Source organism: Pipistrellus hanaki (assembly GCF_964339955.1).
Source record: "Pipistrellus hanaki genome assembly, chromosome: 10".
Classification (NCBI taxonomy): domain Eukaryota; kingdom Metazoa; phylum Chordata; class Mammalia; order Chiroptera; family Vespertilionidae; genus Pipistrellus; species Pipistrellus hanaki.
The window spans coordinates 14,276,448-14,298,545 of NC_140512.1; the positions used below are offsets into that span (position 1 = coordinate 14,276,448).

The following is a 22,098-nucleotide window of genomic DNA, read 5'->3' on the forward strand; positions in this document are numbered from 1 at the left end:
TAGAATTGTTTTCAATGGAGTGTAATAGAGCCAGAAGGACCTTAGATTATTAAATGTTTTACTTTGTTGCTGACATGGTGAAATGACAGGATCTATTTCCTTTTTAGGTGCAGGTGTTTGGACTGTATACTGGAGAAGAATTTCATGAGACCTTTGACTGTCCCATTAAAGTAAGTATTCAGGAAGTTTTAATTTTTCTAAGGGTTTTCTCAGTGAAGGCCATAGGATTACAATAGTTGGAGTGCTACCAATTTTTCATTAATTTTGTTAATAAACATCTATTAAACACGGTGTACTATAGAAACTATTTAGTCCTTTAAAGGGGTACAAGATGTATATTATATGATTGTGATCTCAGGAATATTCTTGTAGTGGGTGAGATATCGCACTCACACACATACACACACATGCGCGCGCGCGCGTACACATACACTCACACACGCACGCATCTGTAATTAAAGACTCAGTTGGTAAAAACAATATGAGGAAGTCCAAAGCTGAGAGAAAAGTTATTTTTAGCTGTTCTTGTAAGTGATGGTTTTAGATGGAATGATGTTTGGGCTTTAGTGAATGGATAGGGCAGACGGAAAAGTTGGCTTTCGATGTGGAAGAACAAAATAATAGAAATGGAAAGGCCAGGAAGTTAAAATTGTGTTCAGGAAGTGGCAAATAGTCTCGTGTACATAGTGCATGCACATAAAATGCTGACTCAGCAGGATTGCTGTGTGGGCAGATGGAGGCTTGCTGTATATCCAGGCTAAGGAATGCGGATTCCATCTGTTAGACAAGGAGAAATTATTGAATTGTAAGAACAAAGACATGACATAAACTGAGGTAAGCTTAAGGAAAATTAATATGGCAGCTTAAACTTGGAGGCTGATAGCCACACGGCAGAAAGACCAATTTAAGATAAACAGTTATGTTAGTTAAAGTGATTATTATAGTTGTTAAAGGAAGAGGTCATTTATTTTTTTTCACTTATTGTAACATTTATGGATTGACAGGTAAAGAGGAAAAAGGATCAGATGGTATTTTAGAAAGCCAGATCTGTCAAAATAGAGCATGATTGAAGGAGGAGAGTGACTGGGAACGAGACATTTTAGAAGGCTAATGCAGTGCCGCAGGTGGGCGGGACAGGATCTCAGTAAAAAGAACAATAGTGAGTGCGGGCAAACCTCAGAGATGCTGAGGATTCAGTTCCAGACCACAGCAAAAAAGCAAGGGTCGCAGTAAAGCGAGTCATTCTCTTTTTGCTGGTGGAGGGTCTTGACTTCAGTTTGTTAAAACACAGAACCCGTGAAGCTCAATAACGTAAAGAGCAATAAAATGAGATGTGCCCGTATTCAAGATGGAGTAGAAGAGATGCATTTGGAAAGCCTTTAGGAGGTAGGCCTAACAAACCCTGGTGATGGATTTGATGAGGGTGACGAAAGATGAAGGAGTTGAGGGGAAATCCAGGTTCTTACCTTGGCACTGGTGTGGGGATGCCATCTTGAAATAAGGGGTGATTTGAGTAAGGGCGTTGCTGATCTGATTTTGGGATATAGATCACTATAGCACATCTTTTAGGAATATTATGGAGGTTTTGGAAACATGAGGGAGGGGGGCCTCAGGATAGAGATTGGCCCTAAAAACACAAAGTTGGTAACTACAGTTGAGTACGATGAAACCACTTTGAAAGGCATTATTATCTAGTTAAAAGTTAAAGAGTGAGCAGGGAAGAAAACATGATGACGTTTTAGAACCCTCTAAATTAAAGGTTCCGGCAGTGGGGGCGCGGGAGGGAAGGGGAATGACAGCAGGGATCTAAGAAGAATCAGAGGGAACAGAGGAGATCCAGAAGAGATCTAGGAATAATAACATAAAATGTATTTAATTGAAGATTTATGAAAGTGTAATTGTGTGGATTTTTTTTTTTTTTTAATGCCTGGAAATTGCTCTGTGCTAAGTTAGAAAACCCCCTGAAATGTGTTGGTGATTTTGTGGGTTTGGGGATAAGGAGGGACCAGGCAGAGTATGTGCCAGCCCAAAGCCAGAAGAGAGCCCGTAGTCCTGCACTGAGCGGTGCCGGAGACCTTCAGAGAGCCACTGGCCAACGACGTGGGGAGTGATGGCGTTGGAGCCGCCTGGGGAGGAACCTGGCTAAGGGGTTAGAAAGAGATTGGCCTAGTGGAAACAGAAGGAGAACCAGGGGGCCAGGAACTGAGGGTGGAGGGAAAAGGGAAGGTCCCGAATGGTTAGCTCCGTAACTCGCTGGTCCTGCGGCTTTTTGATGTAAGTACACCACTCGGTGTCTCTGAGGCTGCGTGGCCCTACCTATTCCGCTCGATGCCTTCGGTCATCGGAAGGCGTCCTGGACAAGGAAGGAGCTCGATGGGTTCTTTCTCTGGGATCGTTCTGTGAATTGCATTCCGTCGCAAGCATTCTTGACATCTTACCACCTGGATTGGCCTACCTTGTGGTCTGTAAGGAGAGAAACTCCTCACTCATCCAGAAACTAGTACTAATTCACTCTCATCTTTCAGCTTTGACCTGGCTTCGTAGGAGAAATATTTTTAGAGAAGCACGAAACTCAGACATCCTCAGTTGTTGCAGAATATTACCTGAATAGGTTACTTCCTGCCAATATATAAGGATGATTTTTAGGTCATGCTGCCTATAACGTGGAGTGTTTACTCTGTGCCGTAACCATGATCCTAACCTGGCGTCGGGCTCTTGTTCCCTAGATCATCGCCGTGCACCCACACTTTGTGAGGTCCAGCTGCAAGCAGTTCGTGACTGGAGGGAAGAAGGTAAGTGCTGTGTCTGCCATCACGTGCAGGCGTTGGGGGGTTGCTCTTTAATACGTCGTCAACATTTTTAATGTTTGTTCATTAGGAGAAATTTTGAGAAATAACAGTGTGATGAAATCTTAAGACCATCATGTCATGGGGAGGGGAGGTGGGGCCCAGTATTTCTCACTGGCATTCCCGTGGAGTAGCTTCAGAGCAGGAGAAAAAGAGACAGGCTGTTACTCAGACTACCTTCTAACACTCTGAAATATTGTCTTTCCCACAAAAAAGAGATAGAGGTAGCATTAAAAAAGTGACAAAATCAGTTAAACTAGTGTTTTTTTTTTCTCCTTTGTAGAAAATCTCTTGCAGGCCTTGATAAAGTTTTTGAACAATTCTGGCTATTTTTACTGTCATGTTCCTGGCATATTTTATTATCTTAGCGCTATTTTAAAAATAGGAGAGTAAAATAATCCTTCTTTTGTGTGTGTTTATATGTTTGTTTATAGGTGTAGTAAATTGTAAAGCAATACTTCTACTTGTAGAATTTTTTTTTTCTATTTTCATTAACCAGTGGTATTTTTTAAAACCATTTTTATAACAAAATGCTCCTTTCGTGCTGGCACTCTGAATATTATTTCATATTCATTTTAGGACTTGGTGAAAGGAGGTGGTCTGTGGTTTGCAGGGTATAGCTGTGGAACAGCTACTTTGAGTCTCCGATATGGAATGCTTCCTAATGGCTTATGATAGTTAACCTGTCTTTCTCCCTTGTTCTACTCTGCTTCACAGAATGATAGTGTTACCAAGCAAGGGCCAGCGCCTGATGCACATAGGAACCAAAACTATGACATTGGCTTTGGAGAAAAGAAAGAGGTTTTTTTTTATTTTTTATTTTTTGTGTTTTTTATTGCTGAGGTCCCTCAAGAGACAGGAGGCACCACTCAAACCTGTCTTCCCAAACTGGGGTGTGGACAGTTTTAAGGGTGGCAGGTGGGAGTGCTAGGGTGTTATATTTAGGAAGTCATTGCCTGATCTAAGGGTCATGATTATTTATGCCTGTGTTTCCTTCTAGGAGTTTCATCGTTTTAACTCTTACATTTAGTTCTAGAATCCACTTCGAGTTAATTTTTGTGTATAGTGTAAGGTAGGAGTTCAAATTCATTCCTTTGCAATTGGATGTCCAATTGTCCTAGGGCCATTTGTAGAAAACATTGGGGTTGCTTTTCAACATTGGCTTGGCCCTTTTGTCCAAAATAAGTGAACCATAAGTTTTTGAACTTTCAGTTCTGTTGATCTGTGTACCCTTTTAGGTTTGAGAGCCACTAATTTTGCTATAATTCCTTATGGGATGACCAACAAATTAACTCCTCTTCAGGCATTTTGATTTTGATTTCTTTCCCTTCAAAAAGCCATGATAATGTCTTCTACTTAGGTTAGAGGCTTAAGAAACATTGGGCTGTAAATGTATCATCTATTCAGGGATTTCAACATAAAGTATTGACTGATTTATTTGGATTCATTAAAGTTTATTAATAAAAAGTAGTATACATAGTGACCTCTTTGTATACAGTTAAGTAACTAGAGATTTCCAAAATGTACAGCACTTTGGTGTAGCTTGCAGAAATCTCCAAAGAAAGTTCTTCCTTCTTTTCTGTATGTGTATGTACTTTTTAAAGAGCACTCTCACTAGGATTTCCATTAGTGTGTTTGGTTTCTTTTAAAAAAAGAAAAAAAGCTTTTAATTAAGAAAGGGGTAGTATTATAAAATGATTATTTTCATCTTAAAGTGTTAGCAAATTTTTTAGAGGAGTGGTGGTTGTCTTTTGTTTTGTTTTTTAAATAACCAAGTTACAACATTTTAGACCTCAGAAAAATGAGGAAAGCAGAAATTTACCCTGGCCCAATCACAATACCACTCATTCCAACTTCGTCTAGCACAGTGGTCCTCAACCTTCCTAATGCCCTGACCCTTTAATACAGTTCCTCATGTTGTGGTGACGCTCAACCATAAAATTATTTTTGTTGCTACTTCATAACTGTAATTTTGCTACTGTTGTGAATTGTAATGTAAATATCCTTGTTTTCCGATGGTCTTAGGTTGTTTGACCCCCAAAGGGGTTGAGACCCACAGGTTGAGAACCGCTGTTCTAGCGCCATGAGCTAAGCAGGACAGTTTGAAGAGTCCAGCATTTAGCAAATGGACTTAACCTTACAATGATTGTATATTGTAGATATCAAGCCCTCTCTGTTTAGAGCAGATGGCAGACAATGGGAGGAAAAGAAAGTAAAGACAAATATCATGTAACTGAGAGGTTATGACCTTCTGCCTTTAAGAAATAATTTAATCTTCAAAAAAAATTAGGGCAAAGACCAGACAGAGGAAGGTATAATGTGGAATAAAGCATGTTTAACCCTTAAGAACACTGCCCTTCCCTGACTGACAGCCACAGGAGTCTTGGAATCATATGCCAACTCCTGCACATGGTGAAAGTGGCATGGAGACTAGAGAAGTGAAACATGAAAAGTAGAAACCCCACAGTGAGATATTCATGATGTCATTTCGTAAGGACATTTGGAAGAATGCCTAACTTATTTTAGTTGTTTTGATTTTATTAAAAATTTCTATTCCTTAGAAACATTTTTAAAAATAATTAGAACATACATTTCAAAATAACCCTGCAAAAGAACAGTGTAGCAGAAAAAACCTGATACTATAGTTTGACACATTTCTTGATATTTCTTTTAAAGGTTCCAGCTTCTTAAATCTTTAGAGATATTCCATATCCACCAGGGACGAGGAAGAGGATGTTATAGTTCTGACTGGCATAAACTTTTATTTCAGGCTTTCAAGGTGGCTTCTTAGTAGTTGAATGGCATAGCTAGATTCATGGACTCCTCCGCCTGACACATGAGCATATAAAAAGCTTATTCTAAATTCTGTTTTGTTTCCATGTTGGAGGGATGGGGGAGGAAAAGAAAAAGCACATCTCTTAAAAGGCCATTGGAGAGAGCTTGCCAATGTATGAACCAATGGATTTTTTTAAAAAGTGTAACCTCCTTATGTAGCAAGAATGTTAATCCAGAAGCATAGCAATGAGATTTCTCTTTTAGAAACTAGTCTGTCAGGCAGATCTTGTCTGGATTTTTTTTTTTTTTTAATTGCACAACTTTTTCTGTTAGAAAATAAACTTTCGTTTCCTATGACCTTTACCTTTGAACTCTGACTGGTTCAGAGTTCATAATGACTGGTTCTACTATTTGACAAATTATTAAATTGTCTCAGTGCCGTTAGCAGCAGAGTTCATTTTTAAAAACGAGGCAGTCAGCTGTCCGGCGTTGCGGTGGGATAGAATGAGGGGGTCCCGGCTGCAGGGACAAGTTGCTTTGTAAGCTGGAAATTGTCACTCAGCGGACGCGGAAAGGACCTGTGTGAATGAAATGAGGCAAGGCGCCTCACTGTTCACAGCTGAAGGCCGGTGGCAAATCTTACCTGAAGGACAAAGGCGGCAGCATCCACCAGCTTCTGCAGGTTTCCAGTGGGGATTCGCAACAGCAAATTGCATTTTTTTTTTTTTTCTTTTGGAAGAAGATTCAATCGAGCAGCTTTTTGTGAGAATACAAATCTTTTTAGATTTCACACGGCCCAGTGAACCGCTGTGACCACCACACACAGGAATGTAGAGGCGCTTCATTGTGGGTTTGCTTATCTTCTGGTCTGATTGGGACTGGAGGTCTTGGGGTCAAAAGTGATTTGGCATCAGTTATCCCCCTTGGTCCACTGTCCCGTGGACCTCCAGGAAGATGCTTCTGCAGTTGGTCAGATGCTTGATCTTAGGCAGTCTTCTGCATGCAGACTGTTCTCTCACATTATTGCACTCTCAGCCATCAGTTTTATGTCCTAGTGGTTGCATGTTGAACTGTTGTAAATAAATACCTTCATCTGTACTAGGTACTGTGCTATAAATTACCATTCCATTCCTAGAATTCATTTCATGCTTTGAACATACCTAAATTTATTAAAAACCGTCAATTATTAGGAGGTAAAACAAATTCAACGGTCATAATCATTTTTTATGTATATAAAACCAAATCATAAAGTAGCTATATTATAAAAGCATATATATTTATGTGCTACACTGGCGGAAGCTAAAAATAGAAATCTAGTGTTTAAAATAGAAATCATTTTTAGTCTCAAAAATAGGTGCTCATTTCTTTCAAAATGTAGTTTTTGTCTCAAGTGTTAATTACTTTTTCACGTCAGCATGTAGGACCCCCAGAGTCTTTGAGATGGATCCATGCAACTTCATTATCCTCAGTGATCCTCCTGGTTTCCTGCCCTTCAAAAGAATAGAAGCTTTTTTTTTCTTTGATGAGTTCAACTAATTTTTCCATTTGTAATGTCTCCATATGGATTGCAGCATCCCCCCGACTTCTGATGTTAAGCCTAGTGTCTTCCTAGAGCCATCAGACTGCCTTTGCTGCTGCTAAAAATACTTCGCTTTGCATGTGGAGAGTGCTGTGATTGTTCTTAAGTATTTTGAATAGCAAATGACTGTGCAAGAATCATTGCCTAGTTCAGAATGCTTATCATGTTTTCTTGAGTTTAATACCAGTTGACCGAGAGATTTTCTCTGTCTTTTTTTTTTTTTTTTTTTTTTTAAGATAAAATTATATATAGCAAAGGGTCACAGTTTCAGCCATTGTAAGTTGGCATCACTGATATAAACCTAATCACATTAATTTCTCTAGTGTCTTTGGTTTCTTTTCTTTTTAAATATATTTTTATTGATTTCAGAGAGAGAGAGAGGGAGGGAGGGGGGGAGAGAGAAAGAGAGAGAAAAACATCACTGATAAGAGAGAATCATTGCTGAAACTGGTTTGGCTCAGTGGATAGAGCGTTGGCCTGCAGACTAAAAGGTCCCGGGTTTGATTCTAGTCAAGGGCATGTACTTTGGTTGCGGGTACATCCCCGGTGGGGAGTGTGCAGGCAACTGATCGATGTTTCTAACTCTCTATCCCTCTCTCTTCCTCTCTGTAAAAAATCAGTAAAATATATTTTTTTAAAAAGAGAGAGAGAGAATCATTGATTGGCTGCCTCCTGCACACCCTCCACTGGAGATCGAGCCTGTGCCCTTGACTGGAATTGAACCTGGGATCCTTCAAGCAGGCCGACACTCTATTCACCGAGCCAACCTGGCTAGGGCTCTTTGGGTTCTTGAAGACAATTTTGTGTCAGGGTCCATGTTGGGCCTGTGAATAGTATGTGGATTTTAGGAATGGCAGTGCATTTCCAGTGGCAGATAGGTAGAATGCTAAGGTGGAAAGCAGTTAGGCAACAAGAGGAAGGAAAAAGAATATTCCAGGTTTTTTGAGAAGGAAAGGTGTGTGTGTGTGTGTGTGTGTGTGTGTGTGTGTGTGGTAATTTTGCCGTCTTCTGTCATTATGCATTTTGGATTTTTTTCCCCTGTTGTTTGCTTCCTTTCAGTTTTCTAATTCAATTTCAACCAGCATTCCTCTTTGGTGTGTAACAGTGAAAATTGGAACAAACTAAATGTCTACAATAGTGAATTAGCTGTGTCTTGACCTGCAGCCACAAATCACCAGGCACACACTCACGGGGTGTGAGGAAGAGGGTGTTGGAAAGAAGTTATAGGATTTGTGTGGGTGCGGGGTGATTTGGGAGGGTTTAAGGAAAAGGGGTTTTGCTCTAGATTGGGTACTGTCAGGAAGCAAGGATAATTCTATCATTGGGTATTTTAGTAAATCTTATCTAGACGGAGGAAAAGCTAAATCAAGGCTAAAGACATAATTGGTAAAGAAGCAACAGTCTTCGTTTTAGCCTGGTTGGGGGGATGTTTTGTCATTCATGTGGCTTGAAGACATTTATATTTTGTCTGCATTCAGACATGATTATGGAGTGGTGTTGTTTTTGTCCTCATCCTTCATGAGCCTTGTCTGATGCTGTGTTCTGCGGAACTGTCTATATTCATCCGGAGAACACCAAGCCCTAGCTGGGAGTGCCAGGCCAGTTCCTGGATATCAGCCTCTCTTTCTCAGCTGGAAAAATTCAGATGCCTGGCATTAGCTAGATTGCCTCTATTGAGGAACTTTACAAAAATATATGTGTGGTCTGATTCTATTTTTTTCGTAGAAATATTATGTAGGAATATTTATGGAGAACTGCAGCAAATGATTAACATTGTGAATGTTATTTATTAACAATGTCTGGGCAGCATTAAGAGTGTTCTTTCTGTTTGTCATTGGCTTTTTTGTATTTTTGGTAGTAAACAGGCATTACTTTTATAAAAATAAAAAGCAATAATAAAAGACTATATTCATTAATTGCAACTCTTTGGAGTCTCTCTTTATCGATCTCTCTCTCTCTCTCTCTCTCTCTCTCTCTCTCTCTCTCTTAAAAACCTCACCCAAGGGTATTTTTTTTATTGATTAGAGAGAAAGAAACATCAGTGTGAGAGAGACACATTGATTGGTTGCCTCCTGCTCTTGTTCAGACTCGGGCCAGGGATCGAACCTGGGAATTGAACACACGACCCTTTGGCCCACAGGCCAACACTCTAACCACGGAGCAACACCAGCTAGGGCGCAAATATTCTTTAACAGTTGCATGATATTCTATTCTAAGTTTCTATTTAATTTTTTTTTCTTTTTAAAAATATTTTTATTGATTTCAGAGAGGAAGGGGTAAGAAGAGAGAGAGAGAAACATCAATGACGAGAGAGAATCATTGATTGGCTGTCTCCTGCACACCCCCTACTGGGGATTGAGCCCACAACCCAGGCATGTGCCCTTGACTGGAATCGAACCTGGGACCTTTCAGTCCACAGGCTGATGCTCTATCACTGAGCCAAACCATGGATATTTAATTTTCTTACCCATTCTCATATAATTGGACCTTTAGTTTGTATCCAGTGTTTGGTTATGAAATCATGCTGTAAGGAAGCTAGAAATCTTTGAGCATGAACTTTAGTTTATGCTTTTGGATGTTTATCTAACACCAATTCCTACTTTAGGGATTATTGAATCAAAGATTATGGTTGCTTCTTAGGCTTTTGATACATACTGCTGAGTATAATTGCATTTCAGAAGACATGCCAATTTTATACTGTTAGCAGCCCTGTTTCGCAACATTCTGTTTGCCAATTTAATATACAAAGGTAGTTCATTGTTCTATTTTGTAACTTCCTTTGAATTATTGGTGATTTTGAACATTTTTATTTACTAGCCACTTATCTTATATATCTTCCAATGTGGTTTGTCTGATTGTATTCTTTGCTTGGGGCAGCTTTTAATATTACCATACGAGCCTGGACAATGAAGACTGTCCATTTGATATTTATTGTTTGAGCACAAATTATTGCTGCTTACTGAATAGCCTGCAGGCTTTTCTCCAATTTTGGCTAAATCTAGGATAATTATTCTTTCTCCCAGATAGTCCTTATATAGGAGTCATAATGAGACTTTAAAGTAGACACTGGAGTGTGTGAGACAGGGTGAATGTATTCTACAGATGCGCATCTGCCCCAGACCATCAGTCCTGCCGCTTCCACAGACTGCCAAGGGTAGGCTGTGCGCCCAGTCTAAGGCAGGCCATTTGGCTTGCTGTCTTCTGTAGTATCCTGACCTTTTGTTTTTCCCCTTTTGCTTTTTTTTTTTTTTAATTGAGTGAAGTGCTTCTTCAGATATAGAAATTTCTGTATTCATGTGACTTTTTTTGTTTTGTTATTCAAGACTTAACAATTTTGTATTTTTTTAAATCCTCACCCAAGGATGTTTTCATTGACTTTAGAGAGAGAGGGAGGGAGGGAGGGAGCAGAAGAGAGAGAGAGAGAGAGAGAGAGAGAGAGAGAGAGAGAGAGAGAGAGAGAGATTGCCTCCTGTATGTCCCAGACTGGGACTGAACCCACAACCTAGAGAGAGAGAAATTGAGATTGCCTCCTATATGTGACCAGACCAGGGATTGAACTCATAACCTAGATATGTGCCCTGAGCAGGAAGCCTTTTTGGTGTACAGGACGATGTTTTCTTCATATCCTCACAAAGATCTCCCTACGGTCTTCTTGATTGAGATTATTTATGTATAGTTAAAATTAGAGATATTTGCTCATCACAGAACATGAATTCAGGTTAATTACCCAGTGGATGGCTTTTGTGTTTTCTTTCTCTTGCTGCTGAATGGGTCCAGTGTTGAACCCAGTCCTGGGAAATGCAGCCTCAGGTGCAAACTGAAAAACAGACCCAAGATGTTTGAACAATCAAATCTGTTAAGTCTGTGGATTCCATAATAGAAGCTTCCCCCCCCCCCACCTCACCAATTTTAAAATTGTTTTAAAATACCCTCCTTTATTTCTGAAATCACATTTGCAATTGTGAGTTTGCATATGCAGAAATTGCAGATTGCTAGTTTAAATAGGAGTCTACCTCACACAAGGACTACAGTAGATATGTAGATTTAAATCCTTCTGTCATCACTAGTTTTTTTGTTTTGTTTTTTTTTGTGTTCATTTTCACCTGAGGCTATTTTTCCTGTTGATTTTTAAGAGAATGGAAGAGAGGGAAAGTGGGAGGTTGAGAGAGAGAGTGAAAGAGAAAGAGAAAGATAGAGAAAGAAGAGAAAGAAACATCAGTGTGAGAGACACACATTGATTAGTTGCCTCCTGCATGCATCCCGACCAAGGCCGGGATCAAACCTGCAACCCAGGTATCAGTGCCTTGACTGGGAATCAAACCCACAACCCTTCTGTGCAGGCCAGCATTCTAACCATTGAACAACACTGGCCAGGGCACTAGTTTTTAATATAAAGGAAACTGCTCCTAATGGGCACTTAGCTTTTTTTTTTAAATCACATTGAACCGAGAGCTTAGATTTCTTGGTTAGTAAAATGAATGTTCCTTATGTTGATGTGGGTTACTTTTAAATTTCAAAACATTATTCTATCTACATAGTTTTCACAGGATTCAGTTAATTTTGAGGGGTGTTCCAGAACCTGTGTGGCATTGGACTTGAGTTTATTCAGACATTACGTGAAGCAAGAGGCCTATCAAGTGGCCAGGCAATTGTCTGCAGCAGGACTTAGCCTATAGTGACTGCTTTCAGGCATGCTAATTACCTTACGGAACAGGCGTTTGAAGGATTATAACTTGTTCAGAAAATTACCATTGCATGTAAAGCAGTAATATATTTGGGAAGTTCCCTTTTTCTTCCTATATGTCTTACGTCCATCTTCTCTTGATGAAAAAGCTGTGTGTTGTAAAGTTTGGTCCTGGGTGGAAGCCAGAAGCAAGACAAAGGCACTAGCTGTTCCCTGGGATCTCCTTCCAGCAGCTCTGCCTCCATCAAGGCTCAAGCCTCCTGTCTGCTGTCAGCAGCCATCTACCACCCCCGGTCTTCGCGGTGCTCACCGGTTTCTTCTCACTTGCCTTCGTGACTTTTAAAATTTCATTCCTCATCTTGGGCTTGTAAATCCTCCTGTGACAAGTCCTCCCCCTCATCATCCCCTTTGTCTGTTTTGAAAGAGAAAAGTCCTGTTTGGCATGTTGTAATTTGCTGGGTTTGCTTTTCTTTGTTCCTCTACTGTATTATCTTGTGCTCCAGGAACTTCTCTGATCAAGCGTTTTACTTTTTTTATGGAGTCTTTGTGTTCACTGAGCCCCTGGTCCTTCCTGCAGGAATGCACCTGGTATCAGACCGGCGCGGGCCTTATGCCTCCATCCCGAGGTTCCTGCTCTCTCTGCTCTCTCCTCTGCCTGAGAGCAAGCAGTGTTGTGGGTGTTTAGGAAGCCTGAAGCAGTCCAGTGATTTATAGACTTGGAAGATCACAAGATGATTAAAAAGGGGCCAGTCATACTTCCTCTCCTCCGGCAGGGCAGAGGGGGTGATGGGTAAATGACAGGTGTTGTGCGGCCAGAATCGGCAGCTTTATTACGGCCCGGTAGGAATCCCGCCACATGTGAGGGGACTCTGGGATGTGCATCCTGACCACTCCGTAGGGTAGGAAACTACTAGATAGATTTATCAGCCCCAACCATAGGAGAATAAAGTATATTGCTGAAGATGTGAGGGCTCCTATTGAAATACAAGTACTGAGAGTGCTGACTGCCAGAATGTGGATTTATGGGAAATAAAGCCCTAAAATACTTTTCTCCAACAACAACAAAAAAATAGGCCTTTTGGAAACAGTTTTCTCTCTCTCTCTGTACTTAGCTGCCATTGAGCTTCAATTGCTCTCGGTATTGTGATAATGACAATTCACTATTACAGGATGCGGGGGATGAACCAAATAAATTAACCAGCTGCTTTTAAGGTAGTTCACTCGATGGCTAACCCTCTAAAATGCTCTGTAGAACACTCGTGCTGGGTGGGTCTCGAGGCAGTTTTATGACTAGAAGAAAGAAATGGATTTTATTAAATGTCAGTGAAATACAGGCAGGTAGTTCAGTGGTAGTTAAATTAGGGTAGGATGTTTGTAAGAAAAGCAGCTTATCTTTACTTAAATCACCGAAGCAGAACTTTCCCTGGCATTCCCGCCAGACAATGCGCTTCTGCTTGAAATTCCCATAGATTAGGATTTAAAAAGCAACCGGAGAGTGGGCTGTCTGGTCCTTCTCCCTCCCGCATGAAACCGTATGTCCTACAAAATGCGACAAATCAAATCTTGCGTGGACAGCAGATGTATTTGGAGAGTTTCAAAGGATAGACACGGGAATGATTCCATCCTTATTAGCTGACATGTAAAGTTTTATGCTATGTATTGGTTGGAAAATAGGGCTCATTAGTGAAGAATAGAGCGGAATGGCGGGGGAATGCAGGAATGGAGGCTCCAGGGGGCAGGCAGGTAGCGTGGAGGAGAAGCAGACGGGGTGCAGAGACAGTGGGGAGGAGTGGGCTCGGCAGCAACTGCAGAGCCTTCAGCAGGCTGCAGACACATTTCAAATAAACACTTTCAGACCCAGTTGACATCCCTGAAATAAAGGAACTGCAATTACCTAACCTGAATAGGGGAAGATTAGCCTTAAAAGTAGTTTTCAAAATTTTGACAAGCTGTGCACAAATTATATCCTCTGGCATTGAGCAAAGGGAAATAGACCAACGTTTCAAGAGTAGAATATGGGGTCAATACAAGCAAGGAGACTTATTTCTTACATGTTTTTATTGATTTTAGGGAGATTGGAAGGGAGAGGGAGAGAGAAACATCAATATGAGAGAGAACATTGATTGGCTGCCTCCTTCACACCCCCTTTCGTTGATCGAGTCCACAACCTGGGCATGTGCCCTAACCTGGAATCCAACCAGTGACCTTCTGGTGCATGGGACAATGCCCAGCCAACTTGGCCACACCAGCCAGGGCAAAGCAAGGATATACAGTAGTTATATAAAGAGTCACAGGGTTCTTTTAATTAGATTTTTGAGATTAGGGCAAATTCCACTGGACATCACTAACTACAGGTGGGCTAAGTAACAAGGGTTTTGGGGAATTACATAGCTCCTCTTAAAGCAAGCACATTGTGTGTATGCACAAGGAAGGAAAGAATAATATTAAAATACCTAGGAAAGCCTCCTCAGTATTTGTTATTTATTATGCCTGTGTGTCTAGCCAAGTATAAGATTTGTGCTCTCTCCCTAATACATTTACAGTTTGGGAGATGAAAGATAAGTACATGCATCTCCATGAGCAAAATAGAATATGGCACTCATTATACTTTGATAACACTAGCATGACCGCCGAAACCGGTTTGGCTCAGTGGATAGAGCATCGGCCTGTGGACTGAAGGGTCCCAGGTTCGATTCCAGTCAAGGGCATTTACGTTGGTTGCGGGCACATCCCCAGTGGGGGGTGTGCAAGAGGCAGCTGATCGATGTTTCTCTCTCATCGTTGTTTCTAACTCTCTATCCCTCTCTCTTCCTCTCTGTAAAAAATCAATAAAATATATTAAACAAACAAACAAACAAAAAAACTAGCATGACCTTAAAACATACACTGAACCAAGAAATTAGGGGGAGATTTTTTTTGACTTGCAAAAGAATTCTTCTGAACAATGATCTTCCTTAATATATTTAAGGCTTCTTATGTATACGTTATTGCTTATTTTTTCATCCAAAAAATATAAAGGTAAAGTGATTGAAACTACTGCTATTTGAAAAACATCAGAAAATAACATGAATCCGGCCAGTGTAGCTTAGCAGTTGAGTGTTGATCCAGGAACCAAGAGGTCACCGGTTTGATTCCTGGTCTGGAATGTTTTCTGTTCGGCAGGGCCAGTCCACACACACACACAAATTGCTTAATTGGGGAAAAAAATTCCTGTTGTTCTTAATATTTTTAAATGAATTTATTGTATTCTAGAAATTCTAGAAGTAATTCCTTTGAGAATTTCTTCGGGCTTGCATTAAAATCATAGGTTGATTTAGAAGACTTAAACTCTTCATGAGAATTTTGAGTCTTACTATCTAGGGAAACATTGTACCTTTCCACTTATTTAGTTCTCCTTTTATATCCTTCAGTAAAGTATTTTTGTTTTTGTCATGTAGTTAGTACATGCACACCTGTTTTGGGTCATTAAGTTTTAGAACTGTGGACTTCCCTTTATTTATAATTATGATTGCAGCCCCTAAAGTTGAGGTTTGTAGTATTTGTGTTTTCATTTCAGAGTGTTCTGTTATAGTTTGGTTTTCTCTTTTACCCAACGGTATCATTTTTTAAAAATTTAGGTGGTTTTCAATGGAATACTATGCTGCCATAAAAAAGAAGGAATTCTCATCATTTGCAGCAACCTGGATAGAATTAGAGAACATCATGCTGAGTGAAATAAGCCAGTCAATGAAAGAGAAATACCACATGACCTCACTCATTTATGGATATTAAAGAACATTATAAACTGATGAACCAAGAGACAGATATAAAGACAGTAAAGCAACAAGCAGACTGTCAAATTACAGCCGGGAGGGTAGGGAGATCTGGGGGAGATAAGAGATCAACTGAAGGACTTGTATACATGCATATAAGTACAACCAATGGACACAAAACTCTGGGGAGGGAGGATATGGATGGGAAGGGGGGACAATGTTAAAATATGTACACAGATAATAATTTAATAAAAATAAATAAATAAATAAATAATTTAGGTGGTTTTGTTTTGCTTAACTTTTGTTACTAATTTCTTGCTTACTTTTGTTGTCACCTGAGAACAAGAAAGATTATTTTTAAAGTTCTCTGTTTTGTGACTGTCATCCATGTGGAGTCAGAGTGGGAGATCTCTCTGCTTCCTTGGATTAGTCCTGTTGTTGACAAATACTGGACTTTCCCATATCGCTAGTGGTTTTTATCTTGTTAGCTCATAATTACTGAGAAGTCTGTTTTCAGTATTTTAGAGTTGAAGTTGTTGTGAATTTGTAATAGATTTTTCTGAGAACTTGTTCAAATCTTTTCTTTTGGATGGCGGTGGGAGAAGGAAGTTTTTGTTATTGCCTGAATCGGAACAGCTGTCCTAGAAAAATGGCTGCCAGAGAACATGGCCATGGGTGCAGCGGGGAATTGCTCTTTTTTGTTTGTTTGTTTAAAGTCTGCTTCTGCATTTACTAAGGAATTTGAGGTGTGCACAGGGACTGCCCACCTCTCCTCACTGGCCCAGCTGTCTTTGGTGGGTGCCTTCCTGTGGTCAGTGCGCCTGCATTCCTTCTGGCCTGTGTTGTCAAGCGGAGTGGCTCCTCGGCCAGGCGTCAGCTACCAGTGCTGACCAAAGCCTGTGTGACCTGCATGGCATTTTCCCATGACTCCCCTCTACCCACCCAGCCGCTTCCCAGGCAGGCTTGTTCTTGTAGTGAGTCGAATAATGGCCTTCACAGGGGTCTTATTTTTATCATTTTATAGAATTTTTAACTTAAAATATGGGGCCTACTTAATTTTTCTGAAACACAGGTACAGATTGTTCCCTTTTCAACGCTGCCTGGTCATTCCGGGTGGAAATTGGTGAGGACGGGCTCCAGTTGGTGAATGCTCCACCACCCCTGTGTCCTGACCAGCCCCTGCTCCGCCCGGCAGGAGGTCATGGAGCACTTCCTGGGCCCAGCCCAGTCACCTGACCTGGTCCAGACCACAGATGGAGGATAAACATTTCCGTCTTATCAGTGCCTCGTGTTTAATATACGTCATTGTTTCCAGCTACCATAATCTTCAGTGGCGTGTGTAGCAGGAGTATATTCTCAGGTTTTTCCCTCGTTTCCTGATTTCATACCTGCCCTGTCATCAAACACACAGACACATTCACTGACCTCCGTGGCTCTTTGGGAAAGCTGAATCACAGACAGAGAGGGCCGGGGGGTCTCTGACAGGAAGTAGGGACACATGGTGGTGGCGGATTCTCTCGTAGGAGCTGGGCTGGGAGAGCACGGGAGGGCTGGCAGGTCTATAGGGGCCGTCCTGTAACCATAACGGAAAGGCAGGGCGCCGTGTGCTCCGGGACAGCCCTGCCTCCAGTCTCCACCGTGGACTGTGTGAGGACCTCTTTCTTTTCCACGGATAATGAAGAGCTTCAAGCCCTGTTGGCATTTAAAAGTGATCATACTCTGCTCATTTGTGAAGATGGACACATTTCATTATAGGATTTCCCCCTTATTTTGTATTTTTTGACTATATGAGCCCAACTATTGAGAAAGATATATAAAAAAATATAAATGTGAATTTGCTCTCTTTCTCCTATTACTCGTTTCCCCCCCTTCTTTGGGGGTGGGAAGGGACATAAAATCAACTAAGGTAAACTGAAATCAACTCTGATAATAGGAATTTTAAAAAATTCTGTGTCATCAGCATTGACTTTTAAATGGTAGGAAACATGCTTCAGGATTGCATGTGTGAAGTTATTGTAGGTTATACATTGTATAAATTATATCTTGTATATATTAAGTTATATATTTTGTAAATGTCTTTTTAAAAAGTATTTGAATTGAATATATTAAGAAGGACTATTTTATTGTACCTTAATAATGCATGATTTATTAAGCTACAGCCTTAGAGGTTTAGATCAGTTAGTTATATTTGGTAATAAAATTTACCCAGCAGATATTTTTATTATACATTATTCTTTTTAAAGTAAAGACCTTAGCTACTCTGAACTTTTAAAACAAGTTTAAGCCTCAAGCAAATGTCTCTTATGACACAAATTACTGTTCAAAGGCCATTTAAAAATTATTTTTCTTGGGTTAAATGAAAAATAGACTGCTTCTAACTATTGTGGTTTAATCTGTAATTAATATTTTTACTTTCAGAGGGACATTATGAGGTTTTGACTTCCCAATTTACCAAATAAATTAATTCTTGGGCAATCATTTGAAGAACATTTTGTGATAACAGATCTTCCCTGTGCAGTATTCTCCATGAATTTGGTATTTTAGTGCCATCTTGTGGCTTGACTTTGTAGTAACTTTCAACACTCCTACATTTTAAACAGTGTCCTTGGTAAGATAAAATGTAGTGGAAATTCTTTCCAAAGTGCAGATGTTATAGTACTATGGAGTCTGAATAAAAATTGCTGAGGATAAGTTGTTTTCCATTTGGTCAGTGGCCAGGCAAAAATAGTAAGGAGGGACTCTATGCATGCTTCTTAGTTTCTAAAATTCTGTTTTTATACTATTTGTCCCTAGTTGCTGCTGTTTGAACGGTCTTGGATGAGCAGATGGAAGTCTTCCGTTCTGCATGAAGGGGAAGGGAACATAAGGAGTGTGAAGTGGAGAGGCCATCTGATTGCCTGGGCCAATAACATGGTAAAAGCATGTCACCATCTTCCTAATGCTTCTTCAGAGGGAAGAGGGGCTGCACCAAGAGGGCTGAGAGGGGCTGCACCAAGAGGGTGTAACGCGGAGGAAAGGTACCCCTCGCTGCGGTGGTCACTGCTAAAGGCTGCAAACGGCGGTTCACGTCTTACCTGGAAGGATAAAGAAATTAGATCGCTCTGGGCTTTCATAATAGAGGAACTCCCAACATATCTGGGCTCTATTTCAGAGGAAGAAACCTGAGGCCTGGAGAACAGTCAAGAAAATGAAAAGGCATCTTAATAATTGAAGGGCTGCATTGGGAATGTGATCTTGAAAATACCTTCTACCTATTAGCCAAGGGCTAAGTAACAGCTGAGATGAAACAAGGGCACGATATTACTGATTCCATTTTACTCCCAGAATAATCACAAGAAAAATATAGGTTTGCCTTTTAAAAAGTCAATCATGATATTTGGTGCTACACTTACTTAAAAGTTTACTCAATTTGAGTTAGAGCACATAGAAAGTGTAAAGTTATCTTTTTGACACCTGGCATATCTTTTGGAATTTCGAGGTATAACTTAGCAAATGAGTTCTATTCTGTTCTCCCAGAATCCACCCTGCTATTCAGGACTTACTTTCCCAGGGTCACAATGAAGGCAGGCAAACCTGTGGCCTCTCGGTTTATTTTTAAGTTAGCTGCTTGCTCCATGTTTCCATTTGACTATTTTAAATGTCAAGTGTAGTTTTCTGTGCGCAGTAGATTTTCAATCTCACAGTGTTTCTGAAAAGCAAACTTCATTTTGTAGTGAGTGGAATGGTACGCAATTAGAAATGTTACTTGTCTGTCCTTTTGAAAACGCACTTGTTGACATCTACACATTTCACATTTGTGTTGTATTTGAGCCACCGATGCTGTCGACTAATAAAACGCTTTCGTGCAGAAAGAGGCATGGAGGTTTTCCCTGGTTCGGGGCTCTCACAGGGCTGTGTGGAGTTGGAGGATTTTCTGCTGCATGGCTCCCGCAGGGCTCAGCAGACACTGTCCGTGTTCCGCAGAGCTGGTTGTCAGCGGTGTGGAGCAGTGTTTTCCGTTACTTTTCTTCTCCCCAGCAGAGTATGTTAATGCTCTTTTGTTTTCCAGGGCGTGAAGATATTTGACATCACCTCAAAGCAAAGAATCACTAACGTGCCCCGGGATGACATCAGTCTTCGCCCAGATATGTACCCCTGCAGCCTCTGCTGGAAGGACAGTGTGACCCTGATCATCGGCTGGGGGACTTCTGTCAAGGTGGCTTTGCTTTGTCTTATAATCAGTCCATGTTGTTATAGATTCATTGAAGATGCTCCAAAGGAATATGAGTTCTTGAATATGCTTCTTGCAACTATAAAATGTTTTCACCTGAGAGTATTGTCAGCATGTGATAATCACTTAATGTGCAGTCCTTTTATGTGCTTAACCCTTTGCACTCCGCTGTCCCCTCTCAGGGGACATCGGAATTCTAGCATATCACTCGGATGTCCCCTCTCAGGGGACATTGCAGTTTATTAGTGATTACGGGGAATTGAGTTATTTCAACGCACGTTTCCGCCGCAAAGTAGCGTCGAGTAGCTGGTAGCCAATGTCCAGAATGGTTCGGAGTGCAAAGGGTTAAGTTTTAAGATAGTCTTTCTTTTCCATGCCGTGAAACACAAGTGGTGGCCCAGCCGGTGTGGCTCAGTGGTTGAGCGTTGACCTATGAACCAAGAGGTCACTGTTCGATTCCTGGTCAGGGCACATGCCGGGTTGCTGGCTCCATCCCCAGTAGGGGGCATGATGCAGGAGGCAGGCAATCAATGATACAATGATACTCTCTCATACTATGTAATGAAATGCTATGAAGACAGTAAGGAATTGTGGAAGAACATTTAAATAATATATTATGTGTGGTAAATTATTAGCTTTATAAAAGATTTTTTAAAAAGGTGGTTAATGGTGTTCACTTGGTGCTAAGACACTGAATAGTATTTGTATATATTTCCCTTTCGGTTTTTGTATTTTAGAGTTTTCTATGTTGTAGCAATACTTAGGGATAGCAACTATAAAAGAACAAGAAATACTATCTAAAGAAAAAGGAAAAAAAAACCTGATGCCTGATGAAAAGGACTATGATCAGTATTTAATTTTAGATTTTTTTTCACCTCCATGGCTGAACTTATGTAAATTTTTAGTGTCCTATTACAAAATAGAATATATTTGCTTTAGAAATATAGCAAAGAAAATATCTCTAGTCTTACCACCCTAAAACAACCATGTGTTGAGTGTTAGATAAATACACACACACACACACACACACACACACACACATATCAAACATATATACCGTGTTTCCCCAAAAATAAAACATCCTCCGAAAATAAGACCTAGCTCATGGAAAGATAAGACATCCCCTGAAAATAAGACCTAGCGCAACTTTGGGAGAAAAAATTAATGTAAGACACTGTCTTATTTTCAGGGAAATAGAGTATACACACACAAACATATATATACACACAAATTATATACATATAATTTAAAATAGGGAACTTTCTGTAAAAGACTAGCATTATGTATTATAGATTTTAAGGTACATTTTTTTCCTGCTGAATATTCTCTTCCCTCCCTTTCTTTTCCTTTAAAAATGTAAAAACTATGTTTAGCTTACAGATCTGAAAAACAAAAAACAAACAAACAAACAAACAAAAATAGGCCTGGGCCAGGCTGTGATTTACCTGATTTAAATTATATAACACATGGATTTTAATATACTCAAAAGAAGAAGAGTCTGTGCCACTTTCACAAAGTATTACTTAGCAACAGTAAAATATATCACCAATATGTAATCAGAAACACAAGACCTAGTACGAATGTTGCCCAAATGAGCCATTGGCCTTCCTTGAATACGTGCTTGTGCCAGAGCTTTATTTGTCTGATGACAGAAGTGGCTCTTAAGTAGAATTGGAAAGAGTGGGCCATCGGAAACATGTTAAAACTATCACATAGTTTTCTTCCTTTCTTTGCTTTGGAGTAAGACTTTATTGAAGAATAAAATGTTGAAGTATATAAGAAACAGTTGCTATTTATCATGGAGATTAATTTTTGTCACTTAAGTCAGTGGGTAGATTGTGTGCACTCATCTTCAGTACTGCATGGTTAATTTAAGTATCATATAGTGAATGACATGTTATGAAGAGTTTTTCATCAAGTGTGTAAAATAACCTGTGAATTCATTTTCTAGATATGCTCGGTGAAGGAACGGCACGCCAGTGAAATGAGGGACTTGCCAAGCCGATATGTTGAAATAGGTAAGCCTTCCATGAGTATAAAACCGCAAAGGAGGCTCTGTTTTGCTAAGGGTCCTAAGACCATGTTCTTCTTCAGGCCTTAGCGCTTGTGACTGTGATGAAACTGGTCAAGGAGCTTTTGTTTTAAGTGTTGAAACTTCATTACAGAGACCCTTTTTTTCCTAACCATATTTCTAATTTTTACACAAGAACTTTGTACTTGGCTTTGGAGTTGAATAACTGGGCTCTGATTCT

General features: G+C 40.2%; 1 protein-coding gene across 1 annotated transcript in view; it reads left to right on the top strand.

Annotated features, from left to right (window-relative positions):
* Positions 1-22,098, top strand: part of VPS41 (VPS41 subunit of HOPS complex) — a 109,759-nt gene that overhangs the window by 42,773 nt on the left and 44,888 nt on the right. Inside the window, exons 6-10 of the mRNA XM_084896414.1 lie at positions 108-170; positions 2,727-2,792; positions 18,430-18,549; positions 19,685-19,831; positions 21,798-21,864. Coding sequence (XP_084752540.1) covers positions 108-170; positions 2,727-2,792; positions 18,430-18,549; positions 19,685-19,831; positions 21,798-21,864 — 463 coding nt within the window. The remainder of the gene's footprint in view (positions 1-107; positions 171-2,726; positions 2,793-18,429; positions 18,550-19,684; positions 19,832-21,797; positions 21,865-22,098) is intronic.